This window comes from Hirundo rustica, chromosome 26 (assembly GCF_015227805.2).
Source record: "Hirundo rustica isolate bHirRus1 chromosome 26, bHirRus1.pri.v3, whole genome shotgun sequence".
NCBI lineage: Eukaryota > Metazoa > Chordata > Aves > Passeriformes > Hirundinidae > Hirundo > Hirundo rustica.
In genome coordinates this window covers 1,866,538-1,882,352 of record NC_053475.1, presented here as the reverse complement: position 1 = coordinate 1,882,352, position 15,815 = coordinate 1,866,538, and the positions used below count along the sequence as shown (strand labels likewise).

Sequence of the window (15,815 nt, the reverse complement as noted above, 5' to 3'; positions counted from 1 at the left end):
GCGGCGCCTGCGCAGAGCCTCATGTGGAGGGCGGTGCGCGCGGGCGCGCGCGCGCGCGCGCGGGGCGGGGGGGGGGCGGTGTTGTCGGGAGCGCGCGCGGTACCGGCGTTCCCGGCGCTGTTACACGGTAACAGTAACGAAAGCGCGGCTGGGGAGGGAACGCCAGGGGCCGGGCGTCATCGCCGCCACCGGGGTTATGTTTGGGAGTCCCGCCCGTCCTCTGAGCGGGCGAAGCGAGGGCCCCGTCCCTCCCCTCAGCGAGGCGTTTTGGGGGGGTGTCCCGTCCCTCCCCTCAGCAGGGAAGGTTTGGGGGGGAGCGTCCCGTGTGAGGGGAGGGTTTTGAGGGGTCCCTTTCCTCGCCTCGCATGGGCGCTTGGAGGGTTCTATCCCTCACGGAGGGAGGTTTAGGGGTCCCGTCCCTTATGGAGGAGGGGTCCCGAGCCGTCCCTCCCCTCTCCGGTGCTGGTTTGGGAGCCCCGTCCCCGCACAGTGCGGGATTGTGGGGGTGGTTTTGGGGGAAGGTCCCGTCCCTCCCCTCACGTGGGGTTTTGGGGCCGGGCGGTTCCCGCTGTCCCCGCGCCGCCTCACGGGGGTCCCGCACCGGCCCCGCCGTTCCGGGCGCCACTAACGGCCCCTCGTCCTCCCCTCCGCCGCAGGGCCGCGATCCCGGAGCCCCGGCCGGCCCAGCGCCTGGACCCTGTAAGTACAGGGGGATCTCGTCTTTAGGGTGTCTTTTTTTTAAAGCCCTTGAGGAGAACCCCTGAGGTCTCCCAGGCCGCTCTGCTCAGGTTTCTGTTGGAAATGGCGTGTAAAAATGTGGGGATTGAATTACGTGTAAAAAGTCTATCCAGCGTGTTATTTTTAGGGTGTAGTTCCCTGTTTTCAGGGTTTGGTCGCAGGAAGCTGTGGATTGGGCAGGCCCGTGGCTGCATTGTGTAATTCCTGATAGTGTTTTCCTCACCCAAGACACTCAGTGAGAGCCACTTGTGCTCCTGCAGTTATGGAATCCTTGAATCCTGGGGTCGTTTGGGTTGGAAGGACCTAAAAGCCCATCCAGTCCCATCCCTTCCACCATCCCAGGTTGCTCCAGACCTCGTCCAGCCTGGCCTTGGACACTTCCAGGGATGGGGCAGCCACAGCTTTTACAGAAAAATGACATTTAAGATATAATTTTGGAGAATGCTGCAGGGTGATACCAGTGCAGTGATCCCAAAGGTAAAACAGTAATAACTGTAATAATAGGCTTGATTGGCTTGGACATGATGATCACACCAACCTCGTGATTCTGTGATTAAATCCTCTATTTCCTTCGGAAAACAAAGACCGCAATGCACAAAGGTGGGTGGCTCCTTTATTCCCTTTTTTTTCCCCCTCAGAACACCTTGGAATTGCCCCTTTCCACGTGAAGCTCAGCCATGACAGACCAAGAGTTCATTCTCTGCAAGTGGAAGAGGCGTTTGTGGCCGGCCAAGGTAAGGAGGAACGAGGAAATGTTTCTGGAGGTTGCTTGGAAAGGGCTGAAACAGAGCAGGAAGCAAGGGAGAGGTCCCAGCAAACGTGTCTGAGCTTGTCTGAGCTGTGGAGATGCCAGCAGGAAAAATGAAGAGGGCCTGGAGCGATGGGATTGGGGGGGAATGACTTCCCACTGCCAGAGGGCAGGGTTGGATGGGATACTGGGAAAAAATTCCTCACTCTGAGGGTGGAGAGGCCCTGGAATGGATTTCCAGAGAAGCTGTGGCTGCCCCATCCCTGGAAGCCCCCAAGGCCGGGTTGGATGAGGCTTGGAGCACCCTGGATAGTGGAAGGAGCCCCTGCCCATGGGATGAGATGGGATTTAATGTCCCTTCCCACCCAATCCATCCTGGGTTTTTATCATTCCACAATCCTAAGGCTGCTCCCAGGCACTGTCACTGCTCTTGCATGAATGTTTTGCCGTCGGTCAAGGATTTTCAGTGAAGATTTTTCACTTTCAACGCAGGTTTTGTGCAAACCTGGAGCTGCTGGGAGCAGTCCCGAGGCCGCCACGAAAAGGATGGGATTTAAAGCTGAAATCCTTGGCTTGGAGAAGCAGTTGAGTATCCTTGTTCCTGTCTCATGTTTTCATTTGTAGAGGTTAAAAAAATCCAGGGAAGAAGGGAATCCTTTTATCTGAAGGTACCCTTGAGACAGGATCCTGGATTTGCAGGGGGTTTAGGTGTTTAACCCTAACAAGAGCAGGCTGGGGGAGGGAATGTTTGGGGTTTTTTGTGCTGTCTGAGAGCAGTTTGGTGGTGCTGGGAGTTTTTGGGGTGCTGGTTCCAGTCACCTTTTTGTGTTCCAGGGTCAGTGTGAGCTCTGCAAACGCTGTTCCCCTCACGGAGGAGCGGATCAAGGCCATCGCCTCCACCCTGGGTGAGGAGGGAGGGGCCCAAATGTGCTGCTTTGTGTCATTCTGGGGTGAAAAATACCCGGAGAAACTCAGCCCCAAATGTGCTGCTTTGTGTCATTCTGGGGTGAAAAATATCCAGAGGAACTCAGCCTGGGGAAATGAAACTTTTGTATTTCACTTATTTTCTTTTCCGTTTTTCCATAAAGTTGGAAAATAGGTTAGAAATTATAATTTTCCTCTTCTCTGGGGTGGTTTGTTGGAGGGATGGTGAAGAAATGTGAGTTTCCCTCGAAATGAGGCACTTCCATCTTGGCCTTTGTGTGTCTCCATCCTTTGCCTTGGGAATTGTGGATGATTTAAGCAGTAAAAAATGCACCTTAAAAGGAACACTACAAATAGCATTCATTATTTCTTTAATAACCCACTTTGTTTATGACAGAACAGTGAGGATAATCTCATTTTTTGAATATTTATTTTTTTTTCCTCATCAGAGCAAAAGAAAAGCATGAGTGAGGCCGTGGAGGAGCTGCAATATCGCTGTTCCCTTAAAATTGCCCTGGATATTCTCCATCAGACTGACTCAGGCAGTCAAATCCCCCTTGCAGAAGGACCAAATCCCGAATTTTCCCGGCAGGAATCTGCCCCACCCACCCCCTCCCGCAGCTTCTTCTTGCGCTCTCGCTTCAAAAAGCCGGAACCCGAGGCTGCTAAGGGGAAAAGAAAACCCCAGAATAACTGTGGGATGAGGGATGATCCCAAAGCGCGGAGCCAGGGAGGTTCTGTGGCTCCAGAGGGGAGCGGAAAAGCACCTGGGGGTGGCACAAACCCTTCCAGAGCGCCTGGGGGTGGCACAAACCCTTCCAGAGCGCCTGGGGGTGGCACAAACCCTTCCAGAGCGCCTGGGGGTGGCACAAACCCTTCCAGAGCACCTGGGGGTGGCACAAACCCTGCCAGGTGCGGTGCCAGGGACTCGTGCAGTCACAACTGCGAGAAGCCGGAAGCAAAATCGTCACCCAGACAGAGGAAAATCCAGCCCAGAACGGGGAATGGAGCCTCCTGTAAGCCGAAGGCTGGAAGAAGTCAGCAAGGAGGGAGAAGAGGATGTAGGGATGATTCCCCCCGGGATCAAGCACGGGTGGCTCCTGAGGAGGGGTCTCCACCTGTCCCCTCTAAATCTGGCACCGTGGAACCTTCCAGAAAGGCAGGAACTCAGCCTGGGAGAACATTCCTGGATTCCTCCTGTGAAGCTGCCTCGGATGAGTTGGAGAAGAGCATCAGCAGTGAGAGTGAGAGCCTGGCAAAGCAGCTGGATGGGAGGAGAGAGGCTGAGGGTGGAAAGCACCTGGATGGGGGAGGTGCGGCCTCAGGCGCAGACAGGAAATGCAGGAACCACCCTGGATCCTCACCTGGGCCTTCTGGTGCCTTCCCTCAGCCTCAGGAGGAGGAAAACCAGGATCCCTCACACCTGGCTGGGAATAAAGGCCCTGACTCCGAGGAAGATGAAGGTGGGCAAATCCCTTGGGGAAGGGAACCTTCATCCCACGTGGGTGCTGAGCACTGTTACCCAGCCTGGAATGTTGCTTTGCTTTTGGGAAAGTGGCTCTTGGATTGCTGATTTAGTTCCTTTTGGTTTCTGTTCCTGGGAAGCAGAAACACTGATCCCTTCGGTGCAGGGAAGGGCTTGGGTGCTGTTTGGGTTGTCTGGAATTGCTTGGGGGTTTTCCATGGAATGCTGGGTTTTGGGGTTTCCTTGAGCTCACACTTGCTTTCCCTTGCTGCTCTCTGATAAATAGAGATGAAATGTTTTTAAATGAGCAGGTGCAGGGTCCTGAAACCAGCCCCATTCCTTCCCTTTTTCCTCTTTTATCCACATAATCAGGGAATTAGGATTCCCTAACTGGGAGTGTGCAGGGTGTCAGGTCCCCTCTGGGTCACACTCAGGTGCTCTGAAGCTGATCCTCTCCTAATCCCTGGATCCTGGTGCTGTTGGCAGGGCTGGAACCCTCTGGGATGTCTTCCAGGAGAGTTTCCTCGGAGAGCCTCCCTCCGCTCTCCCCTCTGGCCGATGAAGAGGAGGAAAATTTCCCGAGCGTTCTGTCCCATCGAGGTGAGGCGGCAGCACGGGGCCGAGGCGCTTCCCACTCTGTGAGCTTCAGCTTGCCTGCAGCCCGTGGGGATTCCAAGAGGGAATCCAGCAGTGTCCAGGCTTGGGATAAAATGCATTTCCTGGCTCCATTGGGCATTTTGCTGCCGAAGGAAATGAAAATCCCTGGAACTGGGCAAGGGCCTGGGGTTGGAGTTGCTGGGTTTCAGTTCAGAACTCCCCGTGCTGCATTTTGTGGTCACTATAAAAGCGCCGAAGGGAAACTCCTGGAGGAGAAGAAGAGGGGGGCAGCATCCGTCTTGTTTTATTGTTTTAAAAGAAAATTTCCCTTCTTTTTCATGCCAGAACCCAAATTCTTCGAGGAAGGGATGTTGGTGTGGTGCAAGCTGCGGCGGTATCCGTACTGGCCAGCTGTGGTAAGAGCAGCCCCTGCCTCCTCATATCTTGCTGATAAGGGGCAATTCCCAGTTCTGGAGTGACTTTTGCCCTTTCTGGAAGCGTTTAAGACCTTCCAGTAGAAACATTTCAAAATTGATAGGAGTAAATTTGTGCTGAAAGCACTCAAACTGTGGTAAATTCTCACCTGCTTGTACAGAGCACAGGATTATCCCAGTTCTTTTGTCATGGAGCAGGACTTTGTTCCCTTTTTGCAAAAGAAGGGGGAGGCTCTTTGTGCACTACAAATGCTCCCTTGGGGTAACTGGTTGCTGCTTCCACTTGAATTTTTCGTATTTGTGTAATAAAGGGAAGTTGCACCAACAGGAAAAATTTAAGTAGTGGGTGATATCCACGGAAAAAAAGAAATCCCTGCTTTATCAGGATTGAGATTTTTAAGGCTTTCTCCTCTCTCCAGGTGAAAGCAGTGAAGAGGAAGCACCGGAGGGCCTGTGTGCTCTTCATAGACGGCACCACAAATGAGAAGAAAAAAGGGTAAATGTGGATTTTCATCCCATCCTGAATTTGCAGTCTCTGTTATTCCGTGTCCTGTGCCCATTTCCTGGTGTGGGGTGGGGACAGCCCTCTCCAGTCCGACCTGGGAGGGAGGGGCTGGGGCAGGTGAGGGCGGCAGGTGCTTTGTCATGCTGCAGGTTGAGGCAGCTCCTTGTCCCTGGGAAGGGCCGAGGAATCGAAAACAAAACAAAAAAAATTCCCTGGAATGCAGCCAACGTTCTCCTTGTGCTGCCCAAACTTTCTGGAAACACTGGGCTGCCTTTAACTTTTCTCTAAACCAGGTATTTCTCATTTGTTAGACGATTCCATACTTTTAACTTGCTCTGGAAGCAAAAAACAGCAAAATTTGTGCTCCTGGATTCCTTGGGAAGTGGGATTTTCAGGGAGAAGCAGAACTGCAGTAAATGAACAGGGAAATGGGGCAGTCGAGTTGCACTCCTCTGACTGTGTTTCTTTAAAAGTTTCTCAGTGTCCCTGAAGAGCCTGAAGCACTTTGACTGCGAGGAGAAGCAGGAGCTCATTGTGAGTATCCCAAAGACTGCAGGGGTTGAGCAAATGCAGTGGGAAATGCAGGACAGAAATGGCCAGGGGGGGAATGTGGGGCTTGGCCCCCTCAGAGCTGCTCTCATCCCCGTGACACTTCTGGCAGGAGCTGCTTTACTGGGAGATAAAAATTGTCACGGACGTTTCTGTCCCCTGCTTGGTGTCGTGGGCTGGAGCTCCCGGAGAGCTGCTGGGTTTGGGACAGAAATTCCTCCTTGTTTTGCAGGAACGAGCCAAGGAGAACTATTCCAGGGAAATCGAGTGGTGCCTCCAGCTGATCCTGGACTATCGGATCCGAGTGGGTAAGGAGGGACAGGTGACCATGGAATCACCAAACCCCAGGATGGTTTGGGTGGGAAGGGACCTTAAACCCCATCCAATCCCTGCTGCCGTGGCCAGGGACACCTTCCACCATCCCAGGGAGCTCCAAGCCTCATCCAACCCGGCCTTGGACACTGCCAGCTTCTCTGGGATCTCACCCTGAGATCCACCAGGAAAAGGGAGCCCCAAGCTTTGATTCCTGGGCTGAGCGGAACTGATCACTGCTCCTGTTTTGGGTTTTTTAGGTTGTCATTCTTTCACCGGGTCCTTCCTGGAGTATTTTGCTGCTGATATCAGTAAGTGAATCCATCCCTCTGGGAATTTTTCTCTTGGCTGGGTAAATGTAGCTCCAACATTCACACACAGGTGACTTTGGCACCAGACCCAGCGAGGGGCTGCTGGTAAATTTACAACTCCCCATTATTGCAATTAAGGGGTTAACAAATGAAATAAATACTGGTGGTTCAAGAAGATCAGGTCATGGAATCAGAGAATAGTTGGAGTTGTGACTAGTTCCTTATGTTGCAGAGTCCATAATATTTTTACGGCCTCCCTAATATTTTTATTTTCCTTAAGGCCAATAAATACTTTGGTGATTTTTTTTTTTTTTTTAATGTAGGGAAGGAAGAAAAACTCCTCCCAGCAACAAAATCCCTTTTTTTTCCTATCTATACGGCCGTGAAAGCTCTTTGCACATTTAAACACCAATTCCTGTGGTTTCAGGCTACCCAGTGAGGAAAGAGGGATACCAGAGTGTGGTGCAGATGGCATTCCCAAACACAGAGGAGGCAGGGGCTGGAGAGTCTTCCTCAGACACCTCTCCCCAAAAACCTCCGAGGAAGCTCCTCCCGGACAGGACCAGAGCTGCCAGGGACAGGGAGAACAAGAAGCTGGTGGAGTTCATAGTGAAGAGCAAAGGGGCTGAGGAACATCTCCTGGGGATCTTGAAAAGCGGCAAAGAATCCCGCTGGCTGAAGAAGTTCCTGAATTCCAGCCGGTACATGACCTGCGTGGAGACGTACTTGGAGGACGAGGAGCAGCTGGACCTGGTGGTGGGGTACCTGAAGGAGGTGTACAGGGAGATGGACACCAAGAACCTGCACCAGATCCTGGGGGACGGCATCAGGTTCATCTCAGATGTGCTTTTACCTGAGGTGAGGGAGCGTGAAACGGGGAGATAATGAACTGTGGAGTGATAAATGACACCAGTTCCCATTATTTATTCCTTTGATGGGACGTGGAATGACGTGGGGAGAGTTCCCAGAAGTGAGCCAGGCAGAAATATTCACCCCTCCCACAGCCTGAGTCACTCAAACGATGATTTTTAAGCACAGAAAGGAGAAACCTCAGGTAGTTTGTTGTTTTGAAAAGCAGATTGATAGTTCTCTGATGTATTTTAATTACTTCTGAAATGCTTCAAGGCTTTGTTTTGGGGTTTTTATTGTAATTTGGCAACTTGTCAGGGTTTTCTTGCGCCTCTGTGTGTGTCGAGGTGGGGGAGTGGTGTGCTGGCTGTTTTTACAGTTGTTGAGGATACTTTGTGTTCTTCCCGGGAATTTTCCCAGGAGAGTTCCCACGATTACTGTGAAGAGTATTTTAATCTGAGGATAAAAATACCCCCAGGGGATGATACAGAACAATTTCGTATTATTTATTTAAGAATTTCAGGCACTCAACGAGTGGTTTCATCCAAGTTTTCCAAGTGATTGAGGAACCCTTTTCTCAAAACGTGCTCAGCTGGGGCAGTTTCAAATCCCTGGCTGTGATTTAGTTTTGATTATTATTATTAATTACTCAATGCTTTTCTAGGCCATCATCTGTGCCATTGCTGCCGTGGATGACATCGATTATGAGAAGGCAGAAGAGAAGTACATTAAAGGACCACCTGTGAGCAAAAGGTAGAATTGTTTTCAGGATTTTCCGAGGGTTTTTACTCCTTTATTGTTGGATACAGAAAAGGTTTGAGGTGAGGGCAGGGAGAGCTCAGTGTCCTCCTCCTATGATAAACAAAACATGGAAAATGTCCCAGCTGAGCTATTCCAATACTGCAAATTTAATTTGCCCAGGTGATAATAATCTGCACAACAATATCCTATTTTAATTTAAAAACCTCTATGTTTTTCCTTCCAGAGAGAGAGAGTTGTTTGATGAGCAAGTCCTGGGAAGCAAAAAGCTCAAGACGGAGCCGGAGCCTGCGGAGAGCTGAGGAGCGGCCGGGGCTGCCCTGGGGCCAGGTGTAAATAACCCGTGGTGATTTGTATAAAACGTGGCATTCTTTGTAAAGTCTGTGCGTGTATTCCCAAATATTCTGCTCCCAGCCCCAGCTGGCTCTCAGCCTTTGCTGCTTCCCGTGGCCTCGCCACGTTCGGGATCCGCCGGATCCTCGTCCATCCGTGCCCTGCTGGGGGGCTGCCGGAGACCCCCAGTGCTGTGCAGAGCTTCTGCTGCTCCACCGACTCCCACGTGGATTCTTTCAGCCAAACACGCAGCTTGGGAGGGGATCTTGTCCCGGTTTGTGGCCTCGCTGCTCCTGGGAAAACCAGGGGGGTTCCGGGCAGGAAACGCTCCCAGGGGTTTTCACCTTCCTGCCTCAAGGATCTCCAAGGGTGGGAAATCAGATTGGTGACCTGGATCACAAAGATCTGGGGTTTTGTTTTGTTATGACAAGTAAAATTCCATGGAGAAGGAATCCAGGTCTGCTTAAACACAAACATTCCCTTTTCCTCTAACAGTGAACCAGTGGAATGCTGGTTTATTGCCTCTTTGTGAATTTTGGGAGGCTTTCAATTGTCTTTTTCTCATCTGAATTCCCAATTTAATCCTGCCCAGCTGTCTGCCCACCTTTGCTGGAGCTGTGGCACGTGGAAGCAGTGTCACCAAGAACTAATTAATGATGAATAATGATAAATGATACATAAAACCCCCTGATTAGGGTTTCTCTCTGATAATGAAAAGTGATCTCCTTGCTTGTCCAGTAAAACCCAAGATGATTTGAAATGAAGAAGTTGAAATTGGGATCCAGATGTCTATCCTGGCTGCAGTAATTATCTGAATATATTTTAATTACACTTTTAATTGCTCTGCGCTCTCTAATGAATTTCACCATGGAATCCTTATTCCCGTTATCTCAAGTACCTCAATTACAGGGACAGGCCAGGAAGTGAGGGTTTTATTAAAACCTGTGAGGAGGGATAATGAGTTTTGTGAGATAGGATAAAAAATTAACGATGGACTTCACTCAGAGCAGTGAGTGGCACTTTCCCTTTGGAGATGGGAGGTTGGGGAGGGACTTCCTGCACTTCCTGCCCCTCATCCCAGTGCTCTGGAGATGGGGATCAACTTCCCCCTCCTTTACTTTAACCCTGTGTTCCCTTCTCCATCAAAACTCCCCAAGTGCTGTTAAGATCCTGCTCCACACCCGTGCACAGGGGCAGAACCACCTCACCTCACCTCACCTCCCCGGCAGCTGTGGAATCCTGGGGCGGTTCGGGGTGGAAGGGACCTGAAACCCATCCATGGGAGCATCCAGGAACCCCTCCCAGTGTCCCTGGGTGCTCCAAGCCCCTCCAGCCTGGCCCTGGACACTTCCAGGGATAATCCTGACCTTGTCCCACCCCCTTCCAGTGCTGCCCCACCGGTCACTCGCTGGTCCTGGGCACCGGGCTCAGCCTCACCTTGTATGAATTGTGTGGACTTAATAAATCAAAAATAAATCATCAAAATACGCTGCTTTTGTTTAATTATTTTAATCTGTGGTGGGTGGTGCTTCCACCTCAGTTTTGCAGCAGGTGGAGATTGTTTCTGTATATCAGATAAAGCTGTAATATCCTGTCTCTGTCTCAGTTTCATGTTTATTAATCGCTGGGAAATAAACTCGCTTGGTTTTTGTTCTTGTCCTTTATTTAAAATGGGCTGACACACGCTTGTGATTGTCCAGTGTTAATTAATCCATGTTCCCTCAGCTGCCTCCTCGATGCTCAGTGGAAAATGATTAACTCATATTATTAATTCATAACACATATTTGTTTAATATCTTTAATAATATTTATAATTAATCCAGTGTTACCCTGCAGTCCTTCACCCCTCTCTGCCCGTGCGTGTGCGTTTCCAGGATATTAAAACCATCAGGTGCAGAGTTTGGGGAAGTGATAACGAATTCCGAAGCCTCGGGAGGTGTTTTGGGGTGAAAACAGTGCTTTTGCAACTCGTGTCCCGGCAGGAAAAGGAAAAAGAAGCTTTTGCCGAAACCCGGGATCGAACCAGGGACCTTTAGATCTTCAGTCTAACGCTCTCCCAACTGAGCTATTTCGGCTGCACGAGCGTGCTCCGCCCCCCGCCCGTCACCGGCGGTGGCACCGCGCGGGGCGGGGGGACACGGGGGGGGGACACGGGGGACGTGTGGGGACACGGGACACAGGACAGCACAGGCGGGACACGGGGACGGGGTGTGGGACACGGACACGGGACCGGCGGGACACGGGGTCAGCATAAGGGACACACACGGGACAGGGTGCGGGACACAGACGGGACAGGCGGGACACGGGGTCAGGGTGTGGGACACACACGGGACAGGCGGGACACGGGGTCAGGGTGTGGGACACACACGGGACAGGCGGGACACGGGGTCAGGGTGTGGGACACACACGGGACAGGCGGGACACGGGGTCAGGGTGTGGGACACACACGGGACAGGATACAGAGCACACACGGGACAGACGCAGCCCGGGTCAGGTCCGACACGGGGCCGGAGGAGGGGTGCTCGCAGCGTGGTCTCTGTGGCGCAATCGGTTAGCGCGTTCGGCTGTTAACCGAAAGGTTGGTGGTTCGAGCCCACCCAGGGACGGCCGATCACTCTTTTCCTGCGCGGCCGCGGCTCCGCAGCCCCGGCACGGGCCCTTCCCGCCGAGTCCCAGCTCCGCCCGCCGGGAAATCTTTTGGCATCCTTCTGGGACGGTTTTGGGATCGTTTTGCGGCGGGGCCGGCGGGTGCCTCCGGAACCCTTTGCCCAGATCGCGTTTCCCGCCGGAGCGCTGAGGCGGTGCGGCGCCGGGCCCTTTAGCGGGTGCACCGCGCCCAGAGGTTGCGTGAAGGGCTGCGGAGAGATGGCGGCGCTGGGCCGTGAGCGGGGCCGGGAACCGGGGCGGGAGAGGGACGGGAACGGGGACAGGGACCGGCTCGGGGACCGAAACAAGCCCTCGGCTCTCCGCCGAGGGAGTGACCGGGAGGGTTCCCTGAGGGGACAGCGGGTCGTTCTCTCAGCCGGGCTGAGCTCTCCCGTCCTCTCTTGCAGGTCTCCGGCTCCCCGCGCACGGTGTGCTGGGCTGGCGGTGAGCGCCGGGGCTGGGGGCACCGGGGGCCGGGGCGGTGACAGCGCTGAACCTGGGGGTGATGGGTTGTGGGGGATCCCAGAGCCGCGGCTGAACGGCTCCCCGAGCTTTGGGGGTCAGTGGGGGTTTCCTTCCCCGCTGGGCTTTGTGGAGCACTGGCTCCCGGGAGGGCTCTGGTGCTTCGCGGGGGCTCTGTCACCGTGTCACCCTGGCCCTCTCTGTCCCCAGGCCCGGCTCTGTGAGTCCCGTTCACGCTCAGCTGCTCCATCAGACGCCGGCGGCCGATGGCGCTGACAGGTAACAGCTCCTGCCCCGGGACAGGGAGCAGCAGTTGTGCCACCGCTCCCGCGGGCGGGGGGGTCCCGGTGGCACCTCCTGACAGGCGTCTGCTCCCTCCCCTGCTAAAATCCGGGGAGATCTGGGAGCCCCGGGCGAAGGCAGCCAGAGGCTCTCTGTGGTTTTGGTTTGGTTCTGCCCAGTGTGGAATCTGTGGTTTTTAGTCAGACTTTGCCACAGATTCCACCCCGGGGAGAATCCTCTGTGATAAACAGAGGGGTGGGATCATCATTCCTCAGGGAATCGCAGCCCCTTGCGGGGCTAAAGGCTGATTCTGCAATGAAACAATTGGCGAGTGGTGGCTCCGTGCTGTTCCTTCCAGCTCTGTGCAGGTGCAGAAGAGCTCTGCTGTCGTCCAGAGGAAATCCTACGTCCCCAGCAGCCGCGGCGAGTACGTCATCACCAAGCTCGATGACCTGGTCAACTGGGCACGGCGGGTGAGTCCCGAGGCTCCAGGCTGCCCTGGCATCAAGGGGCAGAGGGTGACAGATGGGAGGCACCTCCTGCTCAGGATAAAAATAGGCTCAGAGCTCCTGTGGCCAAGTTCTGTGGCCAGGAGGTGACACTGGGCTCCAGTGACAGAGAGGGAGAGAGGCTGAAGGCGCTGAGCGTGTGTGTGGGGTCTGCAGCTGCCCTTTGGGCACCAGGAAAAGGAACTTTCTGGAGCTGTTCCTCCCCTGAGCAGCTGCTCTGCCTGTGGGGAAGGGTGACACGAGTGACAGTGCCCTGGGTCTGCCTTCTCCAGCCGCCACTGTCCCTGTGTGGCTCTGAGGTGGCTTTAGCAGTGTTGGGAGCAGCTCAGGACACGCTCAGGCTGCTCACAGAGCTCTCCCTGTATCCACTCCCCCGGAGCCGTGGGTTTTGCTCCCCTGACCTTTCCCTTCCTTTGTGTCCCCGCAGAGCTCCCTGTGGCCGATGACCTTCGGGCTGGCCTGCTGTGCCGTGGAGATGATGCACATGGCAGCGCCTCGCTATGACATGGATCGCTTCGGCGTCGTGTTCCGGGCCAGCCCCCGCCAGGCCGACGTCATGATCGTGGCGGGGACCCTGACCAACAAAATGGCCCCGGCGCTGCGCAAGGTACCACGTGGGGCCCTCCCCTCCCCTCCCCTTCCCTCCCCTCCCCTTCCCTCCCCTCCCCTTCCCTCCCCTTCCCTCCCCTTCCCTCCCCTTCCCTCCCCTCCCCTCCCCTTCCCTCCCCTCCCCTTCCCTTCCCTCCCCTTCCCTCCCCTTCCCTCCCCTTCCCTCCCCTTCCCTTCCCTCCCCTTCCCTTCCCTTCCCTTCCCTTCCCTTCCCTTCCCTTCCCTTCCCTTCCCTTCCCTTCCCTTCCCTTCCCTTCCCTTCCCTTCCCTTCCCTTCCCTTCCCTTCCCTTCCCTTCCCTTCCCTTCCCTTCCCTTCCCTTCCCTTCCCTTCCCTTCCCTTCCCTTCCCCCTGTTAGAGCCAGGATTTAACTCTTATCTATAGTAAAACAAGGCAGAAAATTGAGGTGCCTCTGACTCTTTCCAAGGTTATTTAAGCACTAATTACCCAATAACGAGATGGCACCTATATTATTTGTACTTTTGACCCAATAATTGACCCCCCAAGGTTTGCAATGCAGGCCTTTTTCACCCAATTCGAAAAAAACACCCGAAACCAAGAAGAAGAAAGTGAAGAAGAAGGATGTAGACAATGCCTTCAATCCTCCATATTGTCCCATATATATCACTATATACTAAACCCCCAAATTATAAATTTTTCACCCTGTGAGATCATACAGTACCTTCAAACTACATACCCACAGCCTCAGTGTTATCACTCAGCCTGCTCCAAGGCCTCAGGGCAAATGCAGTGCCTTCCTGGGGGCCAGTGCCCCCCAGCACAGAAATCCCAAAATTCCCAGAATTCCAACAGTACCAGGGACCTCGGGCAGGGGAAGGTGGAATCATCCCAAATATCTCTGTTCTGCAGGTCTATGACCAGATGCCGGAGCCTCGCTACGTGGTGTCCATGGGCAGGTGAGTGTTGGTGCTGTGGGGGGAATTCTTTGCTCATCTGTGTTCCCAAGTTCTTGAAGAAGCTTTGTGGGGCAGAGCAGGAAGGCTCCTCCTGGGAATGGGGGCCGTGAATCCTCCCAGGGGTAGATTCAGGGGGTTTGCAGCTGCCAAATTTGTGTGTGTCCAGAATCCCAGGGTTTGCTTTTAGCTTTCCAAATGCTTCTTCTGTGCTGGAATCTGCTCCATGGGGGGATTTGGTTGGAATCTGCTCCATGGGGGGATTTGGTTGGAATCTGCTCCCTTAAGTGACTCAGTTGGACTCTGCTCTGTGGGGGGACTCTGTTTGACTCCCTGGTCTCGGAGATCTTTTCCAACCTGAAGGATTCCATGATTCTCACAACTTTCTTGTCCCCACGCCGGGACTGAGGGTGGCCGGTCCAGGCTGGAACAGGACAAATCCTGGGAAAGCTCTGAGGCAGAACAGGTGGTTTTGTAGCAGAGAGGGAGGGCTGCGAAATCTGCTTTGTGAGGCCGATGGGAACGGCTCAGTTGGGTTGGGTTCATCTGAAGACATCCCAGGCAGGGCTCGTGATGGGGCCGTGTCACCTGTGAGCTCTCAGCTGGTGGCTCCGAGCCTGGCAGTGCCCCTCTGCCCAGGGCCACCTTCCCTTGGTGTCCTGCTGACCTCCCTGTCCCTGTCCTGCAGCTGTGCCAACGGTGGGGGCTACTACCACTACTCGTACTCGGTGGTGAGGGGCTGTGACCGCATCGTGCCCGTGGACATTTACGTGCCAGGTACGAGGGGCAGCTCCACCCGGGAGCAGGGCAGGGAGAGGGGAATTCCCTGCATCTGGGTGTAGGTTTGAAAGGTTTTCCTGTCTCAGTGGTGGGGAAGCTGCAGCAGCTGCAGGGATTGTGGGCTGGGGAGGGTTGTGATGGTGGTGGCACCGTCAGTGGGGTGTGAGAGGGGGTTTCGATGCACTTTGAAAACAGAGAATTGCTGCGTTTGGTAAAGATGTTGATAAACACCATCAATTTAGTTTATTCACACTCCTGCCTGTGCCAGCCACAGAGCCAGAGGGCAGTCAGCTCTGGGATAAATCCTGGGGCTGGCACCTCTGCTGCTGGCTCCAGCTCTTTCTCCCTTCATCTTTTTGTCTCTCTCAGGTTGCCCACCCACAGCCGAGGCTTTGCTCTACGGGATCCTGCAGCTGCAGAGGAAGATCAAGCGGGAGAGGAGGATTCAGATCTGGTACAGGAAATAGCCTTTATTTATGTCCCCACTCACTGCCCCCGGGCACCGCTCACATTTACGCACAAATCCGGCTCCTCACACGCCTTCCAATAAAACTCGACCTGGTCCGGGTGCTTTCCTGTCTTTAATAAACCCCTCGGATCTGAGGGGTTGAAAAACGGGGCTGAAAAGCAGGAGCTGAATTTGGTAACACTGCTAAGTTGGTTTCTGGTCTGAACAATCTCTCAGGGAAGGTGATGTTGTATCGTGACATAAAGGCTTTGCCAGGATTTTTGGGGTTTTAGCTTTGTTGGGAAGTTTTGACACCAACACGTGTCCAGGTGATCCCTGAGCCCTCCCTGAGCTCATCCCTTACTCATCACCTGCTCCTTGTTGGTAATTCCTACACAGGATCAAATAAATCCCTAATATTTGCGTGCACAGGGGCCGGAAATTAATTCTGTTTCTGTAACAAGTCAAATGCTGATGCTTAAAATCAGAATGTGATTAATAAACCTGAATGTAGAGCTCCTAAGCAGGGTAGGGATAGAGCAGCCTGTCCTGGATGCATCCCAGGAGCCTGGGATGAGGAATGGTCGTGCCTGAGGGACAAACACACTTTGGAAAGACAAATAAATCACTCGGTAACAGAAG

The 15,815-nt window shown here is 53.7% G+C and overlaps 2 protein-coding genes and 2 non-coding genes across 4 annotated transcripts; 3 read left to right on the top strand and 1 right to left on the bottom strand.

Moving 5' to 3' along the window:
- Positions 1–63: 63 nt before the first annotated feature.
- Positions 64–10,174, top strand: PWWP3A (PWWP domain containing 3A, DNA repair factor). Its single transcript, XM_040086812.2, has 15 exons — positions 64–127; positions 657–699; positions 1,377–1,472; positions 1,979–2,070; positions 2,321–2,391; positions 2,860–3,873; positions 4,362–4,475; positions 4,818–4,888; positions 5,326–5,402; positions 5,885–5,945; positions 6,193–6,268; positions 6,533–6,583; positions 7,011–7,441; positions 8,097–8,185; positions 8,418–10,174. Exons 3-15 carry the CDS (start codon positions 1,416–1,418, stop codon positions 8,491–8,493), a joined length of 2,280 nt encoding a protein of 759 aa, XP_039942746.1. The 5' UTR covers positions 64–127; positions 657–699; positions 1,377–1,415; the 3' UTR covers positions 8,494–10,174.
- Positions 10,175–10,526: 352 nt separating this feature from the next.
- Positions 10,527–10,599, bottom strand: TRNAF-GAA (transfer RNA phenylalanine (anticodon GAA)). The gene has a single exon. It is a non-coding gene; the product is annotated as a tRNA-Phe (tRNA).
- A 457-nt stretch (positions 10,600–11,056) lies between these two features.
- On the top strand, positions 11,057–11,130 carry TRNAN-GUU (transfer RNA asparagine (anticodon GUU)). Its single transcript has one exon. It is a non-coding gene; the product is annotated as a tRNA-Asn (tRNA).
- Positions 11,131–11,305: 175 nt separating this feature from the next.
- NDUFS7 (NADH:ubiquinone oxidoreductase core subunit S7) lies at positions 11,306–15,814 on the top strand. Its single transcript, XM_040086838.2, has 8 exons — positions 11,306–11,405; positions 11,578–11,614; positions 11,843–11,911; positions 12,273–12,387; positions 12,851–13,030; positions 13,902–13,948; positions 14,634–14,722; positions 15,095–15,814. Exons 1-8 carry the CDS (start codon positions 11,390–11,392, stop codon positions 15,190–15,192), a joined length of 651 nt encoding a protein of 216 aa, XP_039942772.1. The 5' UTR covers positions 11,306–11,389; the 3' UTR covers positions 15,193–15,814.
- The last annotated feature ends 1 nt before the right edge of the window (position 15,815 follows it).